The sequence below is a fragment of the Mugil cephalus genome, chromosome 11 (assembly GCF_022458985.1).
Source record: "Mugil cephalus isolate CIBA_MC_2020 chromosome 11, CIBA_Mcephalus_1.1, whole genome shotgun sequence".
Taxonomy (NCBI): Eukaryota; Metazoa; Chordata; class Actinopteri; order Mugiliformes; family Mugilidae; genus Mugil; species Mugil cephalus.
This window is the reverse complement of record NC_061780.1, coordinates 6,016,560-6,036,335: the sequence shown is the minus strand read 5'-3', so window position 1 is coordinate 6,036,335 and position 19,776 is coordinate 6,016,560. Positions and strand designations below refer to the sequence as shown.

The following is a 19,776-nucleotide window of genomic DNA, read 5'->3' as shown; positions in this document are numbered from 1 at the left end:
TGCATTGGAATAACTGTTCTGCTGGCTGTGAGGTAGTATTTAAACTGCAACAAAACATACCGACTAAACTGTGAGTTTGCACGTATGCTAATACACCAAAAGGTGTCAAGGGGATCAGCAGGGAACAGAAGAAAAGATTAGTGATGAGTCAGACTAACTGTCACGCTAGCTTTTGTTGTTGGTGAAAGTGAAAGATGAAGAAGTTCCTGCTCTGGGTTTTGAGTTTATGTGTTGGTTGTAAAAGAAGACCAGAAAATGTTAGAAGGGACAAGCATTTTCACAGAAAATTGCCATTTTTAGACTTGGCCTGTTTCAAAACACACATTAATTAAAATGGGGACTTGTTTGTATTTTTCATCCACCTTTTCTGCTCTATTTTCAATTGCTTTGTCCGCATCCCCTCTCTCCTCCTCTCTCCAGTCTCTTATTCTCTCGGTACGAGTACTGAGTAGCACTCTGCCCATCTCATTTGGAAACAGCCCTCCCTTCACCTCTAATTAGCTATCGTTTTGGCAGTAGAGGGAGAAAAACCAGAGAGAGGAACACCATTTCCACTACTTCAGCTGACGGCAGTTCCCTCTTGAATTCCTCTTCTAATACCCACATGGGACACCACAAGAGGTCTGAAATAGGGAGAAAATGGTGGAACAAATGGATATTCACTCTCCCTATTAGCCCCCATTATCTGCAAGCATCATTTCATAACTAGCGACTAACAGGGCTGCCGTGTGTGTGTGTGTCCCTGTGCCCGTGTAGTACACTCGAATGTGAGTCCAGATACATGATTCTGGTGTGGACAGCTCAGAAACCAGAGAGAATTGCTTTTCTTTGTGACCGAGCTGAAATACGAGAGCGCTCGCTGAATAAAGGAGGTCTTATAAGGGGGTGAGGGTGCTCCTTAGGGGGCCAGTCAGCCGGGCGTGACAAGCCAGTACGGCTGTAATGAGATAACAGGCCGCTGGAGTACGCGTGGATTCATTCCTCTTTTATTTCCGTTCTCTACATCCTTTATCCATGTGCTGTTTTCTTATCCATCCGTTGCTCCATTTTTTAAAAACAGGCCCTCATGCTCAGCAGGCTGGTAAAGCCCGTGTGTCAGGGAGAGATAGTGGGATAGAGAGGAAATGTTAAACCCAGAAAGATAGGGGGAAGGAGGGGGGAAAAGTGCACAAGAGTGTGGAAACCAAAGCATTTAAAGGGAGGATGTCTCTTTGTGCCACTGCAAACATACAAATCTGGAATTCAAGCAAAGCCAAGTTAAAAAAAAAAAGCGGCACTATTAAAGGACAAAGTAATCAGAAGATAGCCGGGGTGCATGTACAGTATGGGTCAGTGCCTCCAGACTGGCCGGGCACAGCCTTCCTCCATTCCTCTGACATCACAGAATTACACTTGCACCTGCCCTCCAGCCCTCCCTTCTCTCCCTCCTCCCTTCTTGGACAAACACACTTATACGGTGTTGACAGTGGCAACACTCGGTGGGAGGTTGAGAGACACCGGAAATCCCAGCGTGAAAAAGGTGAACTCATTCATTGTGTGCTAGGAATACAGGACGTTTAGCCTCCCGCAAATAAAAGGTTCATCCCATGTTTTTCGCTCTTTCCTTAAGCAGAAATAATTCACTGCCACTGCCGACCTCCACGTGTCAGCTAAGCCTTATTTTTCGGGGCTATTTTTCTCACCTCTACACACTCCATCAATGACTCGTTTGTTTAAATAAATCTGCATTTTCTTATCACATTTGAGCTGATTTATAGTCGTGATAGTGGGACAGACAAGGCAGTGATTTAATCTCGACAATGTCTGCCTCGCTGGGTTATCAACACTTGCTGTCCCAACAGAACATAAACCCTGGATTTAAAACGGTCTGTCTGGCCCTAAATCTGTCCTCTCCTGAGCGGCATACCTCACACAGAGCAGATTGTTATTCACGCACACACACATAGAAATCCCCTACCTTTTGATGCCCCACCTCCCGCCCCTGTTCCTCCCCCACTACCTACCACTACCCCCACTTTCCGTCTTTTTTGCCTATTATGGCGGATTAACGTATAATGCTTGGATGAACTTCAGTAAGTGGGGGGGTACAGAGTCACACATCAGTACACACACAATCGCTGGCTGGCTGGCAGATATGGTCACAAGCCCACTGGCACAGACGCGAGGAGCCTTCTGGACTGCAGCGAGACTCGTGAGGGCACACACACACAACACACATTTACATACGGGAACCAGACTCCCATGTTGAAACGGAGCGAAAGGTGCAGAATCCACACCAAATCCTCAATTAATCCCCCTGATCCCTCAGAGATAGAAAAATTCAGAGTTAATTACTATTCCTGCATTCCACTCTTTCTTCTCCTTGATTTCTAAATCCACAAACCTCCCTATTTTTCTCCATCAGGCAACCATTCCAAAATGCTGTCTACTGTAGATCCCTCTTTGTCTCCCCTTATTTGTTTTTCCCCAGAGCTCCTCTTGTGCCTTGGCAGGCTCTTCCACGCTATGTCTTGACGGAGTAAAATGAGAAGCAAATACAGTTATGAGCCCTCTCTCCCTCTCAATTTTTCTCTTTCTGACACACGCGCACACACAAACAGGTCTTGGCAGCGGCTGACACTGAGGCTGGGATTGGGGTTGTGTCTTTCTGGTTGGGCTTTGGAACCACAGTGAGTTTAATTAGAGTGGAGAAGGACCACATGGCTGGCTGACTGACTGACTGGTGTAAGGCTGGCTGAGAGGCTAGGGATGAAGAACAACACTGGAAGATGCAGGCAGTAAAGAGGAAAACACAAACACACCAGCGTACGTGCACAGTTTACCGAAACGTATTTACAGTTAAAGACGTAGTGGCTGCACGCTCATTTTTACACGGAATGCTTTTCTGCCTCAGACAGTTGCCTTCCCCTACACAAAATCAAACGTCATTATCAGATCATGTATTATCTTCTGGGTCAGATGGCATTTTGTCGCATGTGCAGGACATATTGTCCATATGGGACGGAAAGGAGAATGCATTCCCGATACTATTTTCTGCACCAGCACTTCAAGACAGGCAAGCAGATAAGCTTGAGACAAGGAGATAGTGAGGGGCTAACTCTCGCCCATACATGGGTAGGGCATTGAGACGGCAGAAAGCCACGGTATGCACACACGCAAATGCACTTGCACACCCACTGAGCATATTTTAAATATCATTCAGTGTGCATGTTGTAGCTGGCATTCAGATCACGTATTATACACATATTTCAATGTAAACCCAAGGGAACTTGAGCTCGCAAGTGCACACAAATGCACACTGGAGTTAGCCAACTACCGTCTGCGCTAACCTTCCGACATTCCTCCCTAATCTGCACCATAATGGCACACCTGTCTACTCCCATTCTCTATTAGCTTCACAGAAATGCAGTGGGGGGTTTAAAATGTGAGCGGATATGGGGCGCAATAAACATATTCATGAACAAACAGATGATCCCAACTCTATTTTCATTCTTTTTTTTTTCTTTAAGCACCCCATCTCTACACCGTCCATCTTAATCGGTTTCCATTTAACCCCCCCTCCCCCTTTTTTAAACAGCGGCCTGCTTTTGTTTGCTGAATGTTACCACAGTAACAGACATAGTGGTTACTGTCATAGCTAGACAGGCATTATTGGTAAAAATGGGAAAGATTGTGAGGGAGTTTTTTTTTTTCTTTTCTAGGAGCAGGGCAGGTCAGAGATTGGAATAGTGCTGGCCAGGGGGTAAATAACTAAAGCAGTGGGTAGGCCGGGTGGATAGGTAGGTCACATTATTATTGATTGCCTGACATTATGCGGACAACAGGGGAGTCCACAGAGACAGACGAATAAATTGTGGCTTGACATCAAAGTCAAGCTGCTGACACTGGGCCTGCAGGGGACAGAGACTGCCCAAGGCTGGATTAGAGGCGAATGGATACACAGAGGCACGCACTGACACAAAAATAAACAGACAATGAGAACACTGTCCAGCAGTTACCTGATAAAATGAAGGGTGTACAGACAGAGCTTGAAAGGGAAATTTACAGAACGAATCAAGAGGAAATGTCAGCCGTGAATAATTCCATTTTCAAGGCCTGATTCTTATTGAACACTTTTCTAACTAAAGGCACCAACAATGTCTTATTCATTTATACATCAAGACTCACTAGAGACTTTTGGAAGCTGTACTATTCTATCCTTCATAAAATTCCAATCTGCTGAATTTTTCACATTCATTAATGCTTCATTCAATTATTATTCATAGCTCGGATGATGATGTGATTAGGAAAGAAATGGGAGACAACAGATGAAATAATTAGGGAAATGAAGCACATATGTAAATATTCAACATTCATTTTAATTTAAACCGATTTCCCTGACACTCGTCTGGTGAGCCTCCAAGCACAGCTAAAAATATATCCAACACAAGTCTGAACAGATAACCGCGTGGCTGCCCAACGTCTCAAGCCCACGCCCGATGCAAGCATTTCTTCTGTGGGCCTGAGGTCTGACGCAGAGGGCAGCATTCATCATTGTCGGTAAAGTGATTGACCATCCTGTCTAGATGGCTATCAGCTAAGCTAACTGGAGTCTGGCGATAATATCTGGAATGTATGAAACTTGAGAGAGACAAAGCAACACTCGTCTCAACACGCGTAGGCCCACAACTCCAGGAAATAAGATAGAGACACTGTGACTTAGAAAGATGTGTGGACTGAGAGGCGGACATGGTGCAGGTGAGGGTCAGAAGGGTTTGCTGAGAGACATCGCGACGACAAAAACAAAGTGAAGAAAACAGCGAGATGTCGTCATGGATTGGGGAGGATGTAAAGACAAGTCCTGGGAGGGTAGAGGGTGAGAAAGAGGTGAGGTGGGAAAAGGTCAGGGGAATACAAAACCTTCAAAGGACCAAACTTCTACAGTCCCTATCTGCAAATCTGCTAATTTGACCCATTCTGTGACAGTTTCCCCACACGACGCCTATGTCCAGCTTCTCAGGAAGAAACACAGGATACCACCAAATCATATGCAAGGTCATATGCTGATCTGTGGTATTGTTAACCTCCCATGAGCTCTCTAACCAGATGGGAGTGTGACCCTTCGGGTTATGGATCTTATTGCTCCCACGCACACACGGACAATAACATGTGCTAATTTAAATAAAAGAAATATTCCCTTCTGCAAGGTCAGTGGTTTTGACATTTTATCAATAAATTGCCTTCATGATTACAGGTTACCAGTGCATTCCTCTTTTACTGCCAAACGAAAAGCCGCTATTCAAACGAAACCAAATTTAAGCTTTTAAAAATGACTACTTTTTTACAGTACATGCCAGTGCAAACAGCATAACTCGAGTTTCGTTCAAACCAAACATAACTTGATGAGATGGTCATGCATGGCCTCAGAGTACAACTGAGAACATGTTAAGGTGTGAACATTACACAAATTAAAATCAATCAAAAACAGTTAGTAAGTGACTGTGAAGAATTCTTTTGGGCCTACCACCAGCTGGAAACAAGCATGACAACAACACAATCTCCTTACTCTCCTTGCAACGTGCAGCATTTTGATAAAATCTGCGCCATATGGCTCTATTGTCATGCAAACAGCAGACATATAGAGAAAAACAAAACATTTAGTAAGTCATGAGACTCAAGTGATGACGCGAAGATTGTATCTGGCAAACAGTATTTAAAAGTATGACAGACACTGATAAGAGAGGGAAGAAAAAAAAACACACACACACACACGGTAGAACTGGCATGAAAACACAAAGCCAATCACTAGCATACCAAAATCAAAGAGAAATAGAAGAAAGGAGTATGTCAGCGTGTCCTTGTATCAGTTTAATCATGGCTACTGCATACCGCAGAAGCAGAGCTGAGGAGAGCGATGTGTGCTCCCCTTTTAATTAGTTAAGTGTATCCTGGAGAACAATAACAGCTATGAATACTTCGTCAGGGTTTGACTTTGGTTCCGAGGAGCAGCGTACCATGGAAAAATGTGCATACTTCCAAGGATTTCCAAGTAAACTTAAAAACAATTTCTACAGAAGTATACACAAGCATAAAACCAAGGTTACTGTAAAAAAACAAAAATAAACTGTTGCCAAGCTTTAGCCTGAAATACAGTATGACCAAGTAGATGGTGAGTCTTGCCGTGGGAGTTTACAGAAACAGATGGTCCACGTAGGCGTTGTAAGTGCTGGTTGTTGAGGATAATGGAGGAAATAAAACAACATACGATGGGAAGCCAAGGATGGTTATAAGCATATATAATATAATATATCTCTATAGGAGGAGGCTCAGGTTTGTAGGGGTGTCAAAGCTTAACTGTCCGCACCTTTACTACCCTGGCACAATTTCATTCACCTCCCCATCTTTGAGAATCTGGAAATAACGCAGAGACATTACAACATATAAAGGTGGAAGGAGGGAGATGAAAGTGCGAGAGATAGACGGGGTGGTTAGGAGGGGAGGAAGAGGAGGGGAACCGAATGGAGGTGAGGAGAGAAAGACGGGGTTAAACAGAGGCTAGTGGTCAGGGGACCATTGTGAGCAAGACAGAGAAAACATTCTTTGATCACATTCTTTGCCATCTTTGAAAGTGTCATAATAGGAAAGAAATGTCACATCTATTTAAGCAAAGTTGAAAAAATTAAATGAAGAGAGAGGGGTGAAATGAAATGCATCCTGCATATTACTGGACATCTGTGATCTTATTACTATATTCATAGCTGTCAGCCTGTGCTTCTCATTACAAGAATGGGGGTGGGTGGCGGAGAGTAAGTCAGATCAAGTTAAAAGCAGACATGACACTGGTGAACTCGTTTCAATCAGATGAACTCAAAGGCAGCAGCGATGTGTGGCCGGACCGCTCATTACCATTATTCATTTGTTATTCATTGCACACATGGTACGCGTTTTAAGAGATGATTTCAGCTGAAAGATATTTACTTGATATTTCCATTTTTCGTTTCATTATTACGGTGGAAATTACAGATGGTGGTTTTCTTACAGAATGTCCTTTGAGTGTCTATGTCACAAAGTGTCATTTGGGAACAGTGAGGTTTTGTAAAGCCTATGTAAGAATTAGACACATTCTGCACATTCTGTTTTTGGGCCCTCAGGCAAATTTTGACATTCACGGTGAGTAGGGTAAGAGAGTGCTTAAAAGAGGATTGCATGGGCAAGCAGAAGCTCGTCCGTGAAGGTATATAGCAGGAAGGGTTATAGTTAGAGGAGAGGGGAAAGAGCACGAAGGTGGGGGCTCTGTCAAAACCTGGAAGAAGCAAAATAATACTAAAGAAGAGTGACCTGAGGAATGTGAAAAAGAAGTGAGCTGGGTTGACAGACAGGATATGTGGAAACTGTCTGTCATCAGCAGAGCTCCAGAATTTTCCATGACTTCAGCGCTCCATCTCCAAGCTGAAATGTAGCTGCAGGGCAAAGGAACCAGCCCTGTATCTCCATAATGAGCTGTGAACCACAGGCGGAGGTGGCAGGGAGACACGTGGAGGTAACACTCGGAGGTAGCACGAGGGAAGGCAGATGGGCCCGGAAGACCCAGTAGATTGGAGACAATGTGTTCCCGAGATTAAACAGGCACTTTATACATTTAACGTACTAGCACACAGATGCTCACCTCCCTCTGTTGTTATAAATCACACCAACTGGTTGCTTCATCCATAACATTTGACAAATAAGTGGCTACGTATGGGAGCTATGACTCAAAATGAGCACTGAAAATGTCATTTACAAAAACTAGATAGTGAGCAGATGATTAAACCGTAAAGATGTTAGGGCCGTTGGTTGAATAAAATATGCAATAAACGTTTGGTGGTTAGGATTTCATTTATTAATCAATAATCTAAATAATTAAAGGAAGCTCATCAATGTGAAAATGATCAAAAGCCCTAATGAAAATAGAGCAGAAAACAAACCACTAAGAATTTAAGTTTGAAAAAGAAGGTCTAAATAACACAATTATTGGCATTACTTTACGTGATTTCTACAAGTCCTCTTCCCATCCACATGCATTGTAACCTTGTGTAAAAAAACAGCCGACAAAACCTTCCGCAGTTATCTGATAATTTATTCGGTTTTGCATTTTTCGTACTGCCCTCGAAGCCAGCAGCTGCAAACAAACAGAAGCACGGCGCTGTATCAGTGTTACAGGCGCATATGGTTTACGGGCAGACCTGTGGACCGAGCCTGGCTCAGCTTGATATGGCGGCTTGTTTCCACGGTCCAGAGCCAACCAGCCAATCATTTGGATATTGTCTCATGTTTGTACTGGAGGCTTTGGCTGCCCTCTGTGAGTCAACTGACTGATAATCCACTGCGGGGGCTCTGACCACATAGTCAAGTTGTGGGCATGTGGGAAACATGGACAAAGAAAAAAGAGAAACTGGAAGTGGGATTTGAAACTGGACATCCAACAAGAATCTAGTAATTATAACAGTATTGGCAGAAGAGCAAGTAAAATGGAAAAAAAAGGATGACAGAGAGAGTGGGAAGTGCAGACAATGCTGTAAGCCGACATATGCAACACAGTCTTGTGACTAACTATCGAGCTGTGTCTGTTCTTTTTCTGTTGCTGCCACTATGTTCCTTTGTCCTGTAAAATAAACTCAAGATGCATGGAAGATGGCAAAGACAGGAATAAAATTAGCGAAGCAGTGCTGCGTGGGTGGGAGAGGGAGAAGGTGTTCAATGGAGGACGAGAGGCCCTGTTCTGATATGTGCATGCAACCGAAGCAAGGGAGGAGAGAACAGGTGGGCAGCCACAGGAGGACAAGTGTGGCATTGTTTGGCCAGTACCAGTGTAACCATAAGGCGCACACCTCCTCAAAGTGCTCCTAGCATTACACATCTCTCAGTGAATAATTACAATAATAATTTAATACTGTATACTGTAGTGATCCCACATGGGGGAATTCTTTCTCTGCATCTGACCCATCTATTCATTCAACAGTAGTGTGTACACTTGGAGCAGCAGGCTGCTTTGTGTGTAGGGCCCGGGGAGCAAACTGGTACTTGCTGAGGGTACATAAGCCATGGACATGGAGCGATTCGAGCCTGTGACCCATCGGTGCCAAGCTGCATCAACTCCTTCGGGTAAGAGAATATTAGAAAAAAGCTAGCACTAGCTTGAGGCTGCTGCCGCTGCTGCTGCTTACTGAGGTTTGACTTTGCTCGCCCTGTCGTGCCGATGGTGGGCCTGGATTTGATGCTCTCCTGAGCCGTTACACCAACTGCTCCAAAACCAGGGCCAAGCAGCCACACACACAAGCAGATGGGGCGTGGCGGGGTGCATGTGTGGGTGAGGGGCTACAGAAGAGGGTGTCAGCAGTCCATGGTAGAATTTTCTGGCTAGCTTTACCTTGGCGACTTCCTTGCCAAGGAGAACAGGCTCTGACTCTGACAGACTGGATCATTACCACCAACCGGTGAGCCAGGAGCCACAACCATGGCAGCACAGTGACACAATGTAAACAGGCTAAGAAGCTACCACCAATTTAGGAATGTGGGGTTACTGCTAACACAGAAAACACAGGAGGGAAAAACTCCAGTCCCCGGTTCTTGTTAAATAAAAAAGTTTTGATGAGAGAGAGAAAGCAGAAAAACGCTCAAGTAGACAAAAGACTGGAAAAGCGAATGAAAAGAAAAAGAGAGGCTGTTGTAGCATTGTGAGGCCCTTTCAGCATACTGGTGGCCTCTCTTGGAAATCTACCGCTGCTCCATCACCAGCTGGTACTGCCATTGATGTGGAATCGGACACACACACACCCACACACACACACACACACACACACCTATTTATAGGCTCTGTTAAGTCCGGATTCCAGGTTACGTTGGGTTTGCAGTAATGTTCACATGCTCCTTACAGCCTTGACTGCTCCAAATGAAGCGCGGCCACACACACAGCGCAGTCTGGTCTCACACCCCAAGCTCGCTAAATCTCCTTTTGTCACACATACGCACGCACACTAAAGTGTTGGTCCGCTTAACGCGGTGTGCATTCCACACATTCAGCTGCTCATACACCTGCAGCTCTGTACATCCACATAGACGTCTATGTATGTGTGTGTGTGTGTGTGTGTGTGTGTGTGTGTGTGTGTGTGTATGTGTGTGTGTGTGCACACACAGTTTAGACATCCACATCCAGTGCCAACTTTCATCAGGCTTTTCCTTTCACTGCGCCTCAACAAACTACCTTCCACCACCCCCTTCACTCTACACCTCCTCTCCTCTCCATCGCTCTCTCCTTCTTTCCCTTCCCTTCCTTCCCTTCCCTTCCTTCCCTTCCCTTCCCTCACTGCCTGTTTCTGTGCCATGTGCATAATCAGTCCAGTATTAATACCTGCATTCCAACAGCCTGCAGGAATCTCTCAACAATGTACCATTGTTCGGATGGAGACAGGGAGAGAGACCTCACTGAAAATACCTGAAAAGGTACTGCAGTGAGGAGTACCAGGGCTCCAATATGTAAGAACTGAGCAGCATTATGGTTTGAGATTGTAATCTGATGCTGCTTCTAACAAATAACCTGTTGAGGCTTTTGTAAAGTTAGATTTTAAATTATTTTTGTTGTGTTCAATCAGAAGATGACATGATTACAAAAACTGTTATCTGCACAGCCAGTCCAAATTAGCTGTTCAAAAAATGCCTCATTGTATGCTTTCTATTCATTGTGTTCAACATTTTATAAGTGACTGGTCATATTGTGATATAGTTTCATTTGGGGAAGTATTTTTACTAATATAATCGTATTGATTTCCAGCCCTAAGCAGAAGAGAGCGATAATGAAAAGCACTGACATGCTGAACGCTCCATCATCCTGCCATCCTCCCTCTATCCCTCCCTCTGCCCGTCCTCTTTTGTCAGGCCTTATTATGGAACATGTGTCCTCTCTGCCCCTGCCATTAACCAAGCCCGCCCTCGCACACGGTTTTCAGTGCGCAGACGCACACATGCGCGCAACATGCAGCTCGTGTGCCCGGGCCGCTAATTGACATGAGGAGTTGGTGCGTCTTTCATCATTCTCCGTGGAGACGAATCCCAGCGTGTGTGTGTGTGATGTGAGTGGGGAACGGGATCAAAGGGGGTCCTCTAAGCGGCCTACCCTAGACCTCTCAGCCTCTCACCAGACTTTATAATGCAGCTGGGAAAAAACAAAAATCTATCTCATGCTTCACAAATGCAAGCACTAGAATCTTAATGTGCAGTGGGTTTATCTCACTTCTGCTGAAGAATCATTCACAAAGAATAACAGTTAAATTTATTCTTAATGCTGCAGACGGCTTGCCGGGCAGAATGCAAGATGCGATTGCGGCAAAACATGGGGTTATAATTACTTTAGGCCTTAATAACAACAGGATAAATCAGTTAGGCACTCTGTAAGTATAACATTACCTCCGCAATAACTATCCATCACATTTGTTGTTCTGTAGATTGTACAGACATGTAATTGTGAATCATTCAACCTAATGGAGTCATAATCCAATTGAATGCTATTGATTTTGGATTAAATATGCATATACGGTCAAGTAGAAAGCAATTTATTATTTTTTTTCTACTAAACAAAATAAAAAAAAGTATGAAACCCGACTCTTCTAATGCTTGTTTTACTGGAATATGTACACAACTGATGAAAACTGAGGCAGATTCAATTTGAATCTGACAACAAGAACAAGTCTGCTGCATGGAACTAACGCGACTTTGTAAATACAGTCAAAAGTAAATATATATATATAATAAAAACGTCCTGGCTTGATTATTTTTGCCATTAGTTGAACTGTCAAAAAAAATACCTTTCCCTAAGATCTCGCTTGTTGTGGCTCCTTCTGTTCAAAGTACTGGGACATTTAGAAATGCGCGGTCTGGATACATGTCATGGCAGTGGCATCAACGATATGACGGAGCAGTAGATGAGGTTGAGAGATATGAAGAAAGAAGCAAACAGCAATAAAACTGACGATGACAGTCAAGAGGAGCGTGATGCTAAGAACAAAAAGGCAAGGCACATTCCACCGAGGTATGATAGGTACAAGGCACTAAAGTTAAGGACAAGATGCCACTTGAAGAGAAAATTAACAGTCAGAGCACGGTGAGTTTACCTCTCTACTCAAAGTCAAGTTCACACAAGCAGAGAGGAGCGAAGGAAACTCAAGAGCCGTGGCCCTCGCTTCAGTTGGGCTCTGGTAAGTAAAACTTCTATAAAACAAAGACGAGCTATGTCCTCGGGCGAGCTGCTTGACTCAGAAGCCCTGAAAACCAACACTTGATCTGTTCAGTGATGATACTCGCTCTCAGGTAACATGGGGAGCCCCCTTTTCTCACACATAGAGACATGAAGTCATAGAAAACATCCAAGACAGAAAATCAAACACAAAGGTATACGCGGGTGCTGTAATGCAAACACCACCTCTGAACCTTAAACACAAACACCTCCACAAGCCCTCTCCCCCTCCTCTACCTTCTGCTCCTCCTCTTCCTTCCCGGTGTGGAGGATTAATGATCCCACTCAGGTCTCCCATGTCCCCCTGGCCCAGTTAAAGCAATAAGATCTCATTGTCAAACAGTGACCAGCCTCACTGGGGAGGTTAACCACCGCTGCTTAACCATTAACTAGATTAAAGTCGAGACGGGGAGCGCACAGGAATGTTGACAGATGGAAAAGAGAGATTGGCCATGAAAAGTGGCTTAGAAGAAGGAGTAATCACTGGGTTTTGGACCTGCCATTGTTATAGACTAAGCAAATTTGCACACATGCACAAACCGATACACTTATAAACACAAAACTGTCTGCAGCCTTGTGAACTTTAAGTCACCTTCTTTTGCTGGTTATCATTACGAGATGTTGATAAGAGAGCAAATATCCCCTGAGGCACCACTGGCATAATTCTGAGACCCCTCCCTAGGAAAAGACAATTACTGTGTCAGAGACATATTTAAATATCTGTACACAGTCATGAAGTTGTGCGCTAGCAGCAGTGGAAGCACATAACTAACGTACAGTTATTCTGTTCAAGCCTTTATTAAAATGTCAGATAAACAGAGGAACAAATGTGGTGAATCGGGGGTGCGTTCACAACACCGACTGCAATTCTTCCTCGCTTCTTTTCCTTACACCAGCCCAGGTCGCTGGTGTGGAAAGACATGAGGTGGTAATGGAACCCAAGTGTGCGTGAGTGCGTGTGAAGAAGGGGGGGGGGGGGGGGTGACAGGGCTTTTGCGGAGGGGTGCATTCAACAACTGCTGCTGAGGCAACTGTTGATGTCTGAAAAGCAACAGCTTGCGGGGCTCTCAGAGGACCCTCTGCCAGCCAACAGTCAGATGGAGGGTTTAGGGTTGGAGGGGCACAGGGGTTAGGATTTCTTCTCTTCTGCCAGGAAAATGATCTCCTTGGCCGCAGATCTAGGCTTCTCTATGACATCCCCCATTCCTAATTGGTATTCCTCTATCCTGATGTACTCCTCATGTCTGATCTTTAGTGCCGCTGTGTCTTCCTTTAGCACTTTTGTTATTTTTATCGCCATCCCCTTATGCGTGGAGATTTAATTTGATGGATAAAAACAGCTGGACAGCACAGTGCCGTAGTAGTTTAAATCCATTTTCAGACACAAGCCGTCGTACTGTATTTTCTGTCTGTTTTATGACACAGATTTGTACGTGGCCTTTCTATAAGTGCTCAAGCCAGTCCCGCCGCTTTGTATGTTCCTACTCCAAACACACTGAGGCATAAAGGTTCTAATCCGCATCTTGCTGCAGCACTCTGCTGCTAAATGGATTGGCAGCACTCAACCTCTTCTCCTGAAAGGGCTTTGTGAATTTTCAATTTTGCTACAACCCTGAACTGTACCCCAACCCCCCACCATAATTTGCCGTCATGTACACACACGTAGAGACAAGGGCACAAACAGGTGCGTGCAGCCTCTTTTCAAGGCTGAATTTGAAATTACCCATCACCACCAACTTCCTCCCCTGAGACAATAACAAGACTGTCCAGGGGCAGCACAATACTCATCTATAATCATCCTTCATCCCGTGATCTCTTTCTGTCTGTCCTTTCTTCTATGCTTCCTTCCTTCCCCTCCCTAAAACTCAGACTGCAAGGCAGCACCGCCTCAGAGCCACAGATAATACAGATAAGTTTCTTTATCACCTTTCATTTCTTAGTGTTTTTTGTTTTCTTACTTTTTAAAAAATCTTCAAATTCTCCAGCACGACCAGTGGCAGAGACAGAAGTCGTAGTGGAATGCGTTCTTTGGAAAGTGAGAAACAAGGAAGAGTCCTGAGGGGGTCGGCGGGTCATTTTCATTTTAAGACAATCAATGGTGGCCATAAATCTATTGTGGACAAGCTATTGGGGTGGGTGTAAAAGCAAACAGGTCGTAGCCGTCTCCCGCTAACACACAGCAGGTGACGAAGCTACGTTCAATAACAGTGAACCACGCACAAAAGCACAGTGGTTGACACAGACACAGGCAACATGTTAAAGCACAGCAAGCAAACACAAGTGAATGCAGCTGGGCATAAAATTCGAGCGCAGAGGAACAAAAGCGAAAAGACATAACGGGACATGGATGATAGGGAGAGAGATGGGAATGTAGACAAAGCTGATCTGGAGAAACACACCTCTTGGTTATGTATGAGTACCTGGAGAAGTTGGATAATCACAGCTCAGACTGCAGCTCTTTTGAAGCTCTTAGGGGGATATGAGGATAAAAAGCGGGGGGATAAACCTTTCCATTTCCGCTGCGAATCACATCATTCTTACTAACTGACTTCAAGATTAACCACGTGCAAGCAGTGTACCATCTGCTGATGCCCAGTTGTCTACCAGGGCGGACTGCCAGCTAACCAGCCAACAGCAGTGCCCAATCACAGCGCTGCAGCAGAGTTTAATGTTTTATTGACTACAAATTATAAACACTAATGGGGATCCCCTCTAGGAGGCAGACGATTGCTAAAGAACTTCTGCAAATAAGTCAACCTGACCGTGTCTTTTACGTAAACTGACTAGTGTTTAAAGGTTGCCCAGTGGTTGTTCGTCCGTGTCAAATCCAGTCAAACCACAAGAATGCAGCCGGGCTGTGAACAGGCCCCATGTTTTCACCTATAACACTGCCTCAGAAGTGCATTGTGGTGGCTTGTTTGTGCGTGGATTACTGGCTGTGATTTGTGGTTAGAAGGGCTTTAAAAGGAAAATGGAGGTCCTTTTCCGTAGAATTTGAGCGATGATAAATACGCTCACCTTTACAGGGCGAGCTCCAGCCTGTCCCGGGGAATGCCACTCATTCCATTTCAGTGATTTACTTAGTCACTGTCACAACAGACACACATGTAAACACAATAATTACAGCCACTCCATTCGAAGGCCAACCCACAGAGATCTAATGACAAGGGGGCAAACACGAACATGCTTTTGCAAAGCAGTCACTCACTAAACTTTAATGTTCCCAGTGTTGCAAAACACCAGGATGCTGTAGAGTACACGTCATATATGCATATGTGTGCTAAATCGAAGATGCATGAGTGCACACTTAGAAGTGGGGGACGTGCGCTATGAGTGTAAGATGGCACCAAACTGAAACCAAGTAACTCAGTAAAGAGGGCCTCTGAATTTCTCCTCCTTGTGGCTAAATGGCTCATTTTCTGGCCTAATACCATAATAATTACACATGGCAGCAGGGGGTGCACTTTTGATGCTGCGCTGGCAGGGGGGACAGAAATTAAAAGTGAGGAAATGAGTGTGGGAATTAAGGGGGCGTTAGACAAAGAGGCTGACGCAACGTGTTAGCGGCTAACACCTTGAACCCAGCTGATGCTTGTCACAATGATTCTTTCCACTTGTCCTGACCACTTTGGAGTCTCTACAGTTTAACTCAAACTCTCTGACCATTTGACTCTCCCTTTGTCTCTTTACCTTAACGTCAGTTTGTTCTTTTTGATCCCCCAAACTTCTTAAAATCAAAGGTACGAGAGCAACTTAGGCAGTTACTGTGATATCATAGTCTCTGTAAGAACACAAAAACCACTGGTTTAAACTGGTTCAAATGCGTTGTTTACTTGTGTTGACTAACTTCGCAAATCTGTCAAATGTCTGTTTCCACCACTGATTCCTGTGTTGCAATAAAAAAAAAAAAAAAAAAAAAAAAAAAAAAAGGCAACGACATCTAAGATGAGCAGAACAGGAACCGTGTCTCAGAGAGCGGGGTCAAAGGTTCAGCACAATCCTGGGCCAGGGAATGCTGAGCACCTTGGGGCGCCCCCAGGTCGCCATGTGTGTCATAAACACGGGTGCATTTTTGCCCATATACATTGCACATTAGTGTCCTTTTCCAACTGAACTGGCTGACACGCGAATGAGTGGGATGAAATAAAATAATCGCGTGGCTCTTCCAGACTTTTAAAAACTTACTGGTAAAAAAATGGTTAAAAACTGGTTAAAAACAATTGTTTTGATTGTGAACATTAAATATTATTTTGATTGATGTCTCATGTATGTGAAAAACAAGATTTAAGGGCTTGTTACCGTGGCACAAAATAAATATGAAACTTGTGGTAACAGTATCTCATTTCCTTCCTTTGGTCTCTTCTCAATGACCACATTCATAGGTACAAAGATGCACCACTATGGGTCTCAATAAACTGCTTGCACAAACTACAAATGTACTCCATGTTTATGGCAGGAAAGTCTTAGACACACACACAGGAGACGACACACATCAGGGATTTATGTGTCCTGTTGCTCTACGTGGTCTATGCTCAACACTGACATGGTTGCAAGTTGAAGGTGTGCGACCGGCGATCATGAGAATGTACGTCTGACATAATCCCACTGAGACCCAACAACAGCTGCTACTGTTAGACGAAACTAGGAGACAGAAACGGAGAGTGATTTTAGAAAAAGACAACCCTTGCAAAGTTTTTTCTTTCAAACAAAGAGAACGAAGGCCTTCTCTCAGACTTCAGAGCTGCAGTTTTTTTGGGAGGGCGTCGGAAGGTGCAGGTGGGGGATGGCGGTGAGCTCAGCACCTGGAACCGAGCCTTTGAATCAATGCACCACAGATGTGTGATACTCTACACAGCTTCCATCAATTACAGGGCATGGTTTGCTAGGTACTCTGTTCAAAGGCTCCGTGAAGGGCAGACAGACAGACAGACAGCAAAGCACAACGACTGTCTCCGTGGACAGAGAGGAGGGAGGGTACAATTGTAAGAAAGAAAAAAATAATAATAATAATAAAAAAAAACAGCCAAGAACATACATGAAGTTACTCAAAGGTGAGGCTGACATACAGAATTCTAAGTTTATAGTAAGTGAAAAAACAATTTATATATAATAATGACGACAAATATGTTGAACTTTGTAGTACTGTGAGAGAAAATAAGGGATAGAGAGCAAAAGCAGAGAAGAGTCAGCAGCCTACAAAGCCACACCCTTTCCTTTATGCTGCTGTTTATCGCCACAGGCTGATCTCAGACCAATGGTTGAGGAATAGTTTCAAATAATTATGAATTAATTATATACATATAACCACAAACAATCCCCTGAAGTCCAACCACTATAATTCTGACAACAAAAGCATCCAACACATCTAGTAGAGTGACAAATGGGCTAGGAGACCATTAACCATGGGAGACTGGTCAGGCTCATCATAAACTTGGAGTGAGCCACATCACCTAGAAAAACAGTACGTTTTCTTTTTTTTCTCCTGCATCAGAAACTTTCCTTTGGCAGAGGGATCACGTAAGACCAAAGTCAAGTTGCTTATAAATTGACTTAGGCTTTCTGGCAGCACCCAGGGGTGATGAGGTTGAGACGCACTGCCAGCACAGGAGACACAAATCCCGCAGATCAGACATCAAAGCGCTGGAAACTGCAGCTCGGCAGACAGACGCAGCAGCAGGAATGAGATGAGCCACAAGGGTCTTCACAATAAAAGCGTGTGATTTGTGAAAGGTATTCATTGGGGCCGATTTGGAAGATTTCGGGGGCGTTTTGTAGATTTTCTTCTCTGTAATGCGGACATTTATTATTAGAATTTATTAGTGTGAATTCGTGGCTTTATATAGAAGCCTTTCTATCTGGCGCAGGCTACTGAGGCTGTTGGCAAAGCCTTCTGAATTGGCAACGTCCCGAGGAAAGTACCGCAGTCCTGCGCGCAAAGAAGTGTCCTCAAGTGTGGAGGGGCAGAGACTGCCCGCACATCCGCGCAGAGCCACCGGAGACACTTCAAACGTCCCGTCAGCGGGGATAACTGATTACATCGAGGCTGCTGCAGACTGTTGTTGTTTCAAGAACCGATCATGTTGTTAGATAAAGCTTGGCCTCGTGCGTGATATATCCGGCGCTCCACCTGCTGTTTGTTTATTTCGTTTATTAGTGGCGCCGGTAACAGGTTGTTCAGCACCGGCAGACAAAGCAAACCACCACGGCGTGATTTAATAACCTGGAGCCCAACGAGGCGCTTCTGACATGTAAGGACATATTCGTGGTTTGAGAAGCGGGCGTCAGAAAAGTAAAAATGCACAGCCTGGAGGCGTGGAAATGCGCCCGAAGCGCGACAAAGTTAGTTTGACGCTGAATTCTATTTGGAAATGCGGCGGAAAAGTAGCTCATAGTGGGGGAGACTTACCTTGAAATGCCCAGAGGAGCAAGGTGCAGAGGAGCGACATGCGTCCAAACGTTATCCCGTCCATGGCCGCCTCTTCAACTTTTTTCAAGGAGAAGTATTCACTTTGTTTCTGGTTGTAGAGTGTGGAAATCTGGCACAGCAGCAAGTCTTTTCTTCTTTCAATGCTCCAAAGCTTTCTGGACCTCTGTCTCTCTCGTGCTCTCTCTCTCTCTCTGCCAAAGGGGTTCCTCCCTCTCTCACACACACGCGCACACACACAGAAATCTGATGCTGGTGGCAGACTACTTGGTTGATATATTTGCACAAAAGGTGACCCCCTCTCCTCCAAATACAACCCCTCCTCCCTCCCTCCCTCTCTCTCTCTCTCTCTCTCTCTCTCTCTCTCTCTCTCCCCCTCCCTCCCTCTCTCTCCACCTCACTTGCAGTGAATAGAGCTGCTTGACTAAGGTCTACTGGGGCCAGCAGGATTTCTTTAGGAAGTTAAAAGTGATTTTTATCATGAGGCTCAGTGACTCGAAGCAACTCCAAGTCTGTAGCCTTAAGACAAATGTTTTATAAGGAGCCGTCAGAAAATTCACAGCAAACCCAGAAATATAGACACACATGCTCACATTGTAACTTGCAGTACCTTCCAAATAGCACTTTCCCCTCCCTACTAGCTCAAATACAAATAATAATAAAAGAGGTTGGAGAGCAGTAAACCAAAGGCTCCATTTTGCAACTGTAGACATGAGAAATGATCTCCATCTACAGGCAAGAAAATTGATCTGTTAAGTTTATTGGTCAGTTACCATACCATAGCTGGTTGTGTGTATATGTGTGTGTGCACTTTTTAATATACTATGTTCCATAGACAAATTTCCTGTCCTGGTTGGACCCCTTAACAAGGACCATCCCTGACTTGTATATGTCCCAAATAATGATTTTCGTTTTCAAAGCAACTGGAGGTCATTTCATGGGAGTGGGTTAAGCTGTCTGTCACTGGCAGACATGCCATTCATTCCTAGACATGTAATCCTTTCAGAATCTGTTTGGGTATTTACAGGGAATGGCACAGTCTATTTAGATATTTACAATTCAGATGTATAGAGGGTCTAAGTGGCTTAAACAAGGCTGCAGTAGTTGT

The 19,776-nt window shown here is 44.5% G+C and overlaps 1 protein-coding gene across 2 annotated transcripts in view; it reads right to left on the bottom strand.

The window, feature by feature from the left end:
* The window catches only part of bcam (basal cell adhesion molecule (Lutheran blood group)), a 47,583-nt gene extending 28,666 nt beyond the window's left edge, over positions 1–18,917 (bottom strand). For both annotated transcript variants that reach the window (XM_047598281.1, XM_047598282.1), the window contains exon 1: positions 18,651–18,917. In XM_047598281.1, coding sequence (XP_047454237.1) covers positions 18,651–18,714 — 64 coding nt within the window. In that variant the 5' untranslated portion in view covers positions 18,715–18,917. The remainder of the gene's footprint in view (positions 1–18,650) is intronic.
* Positions 18,918–19,776: the final 859 nt, after the last annotated feature.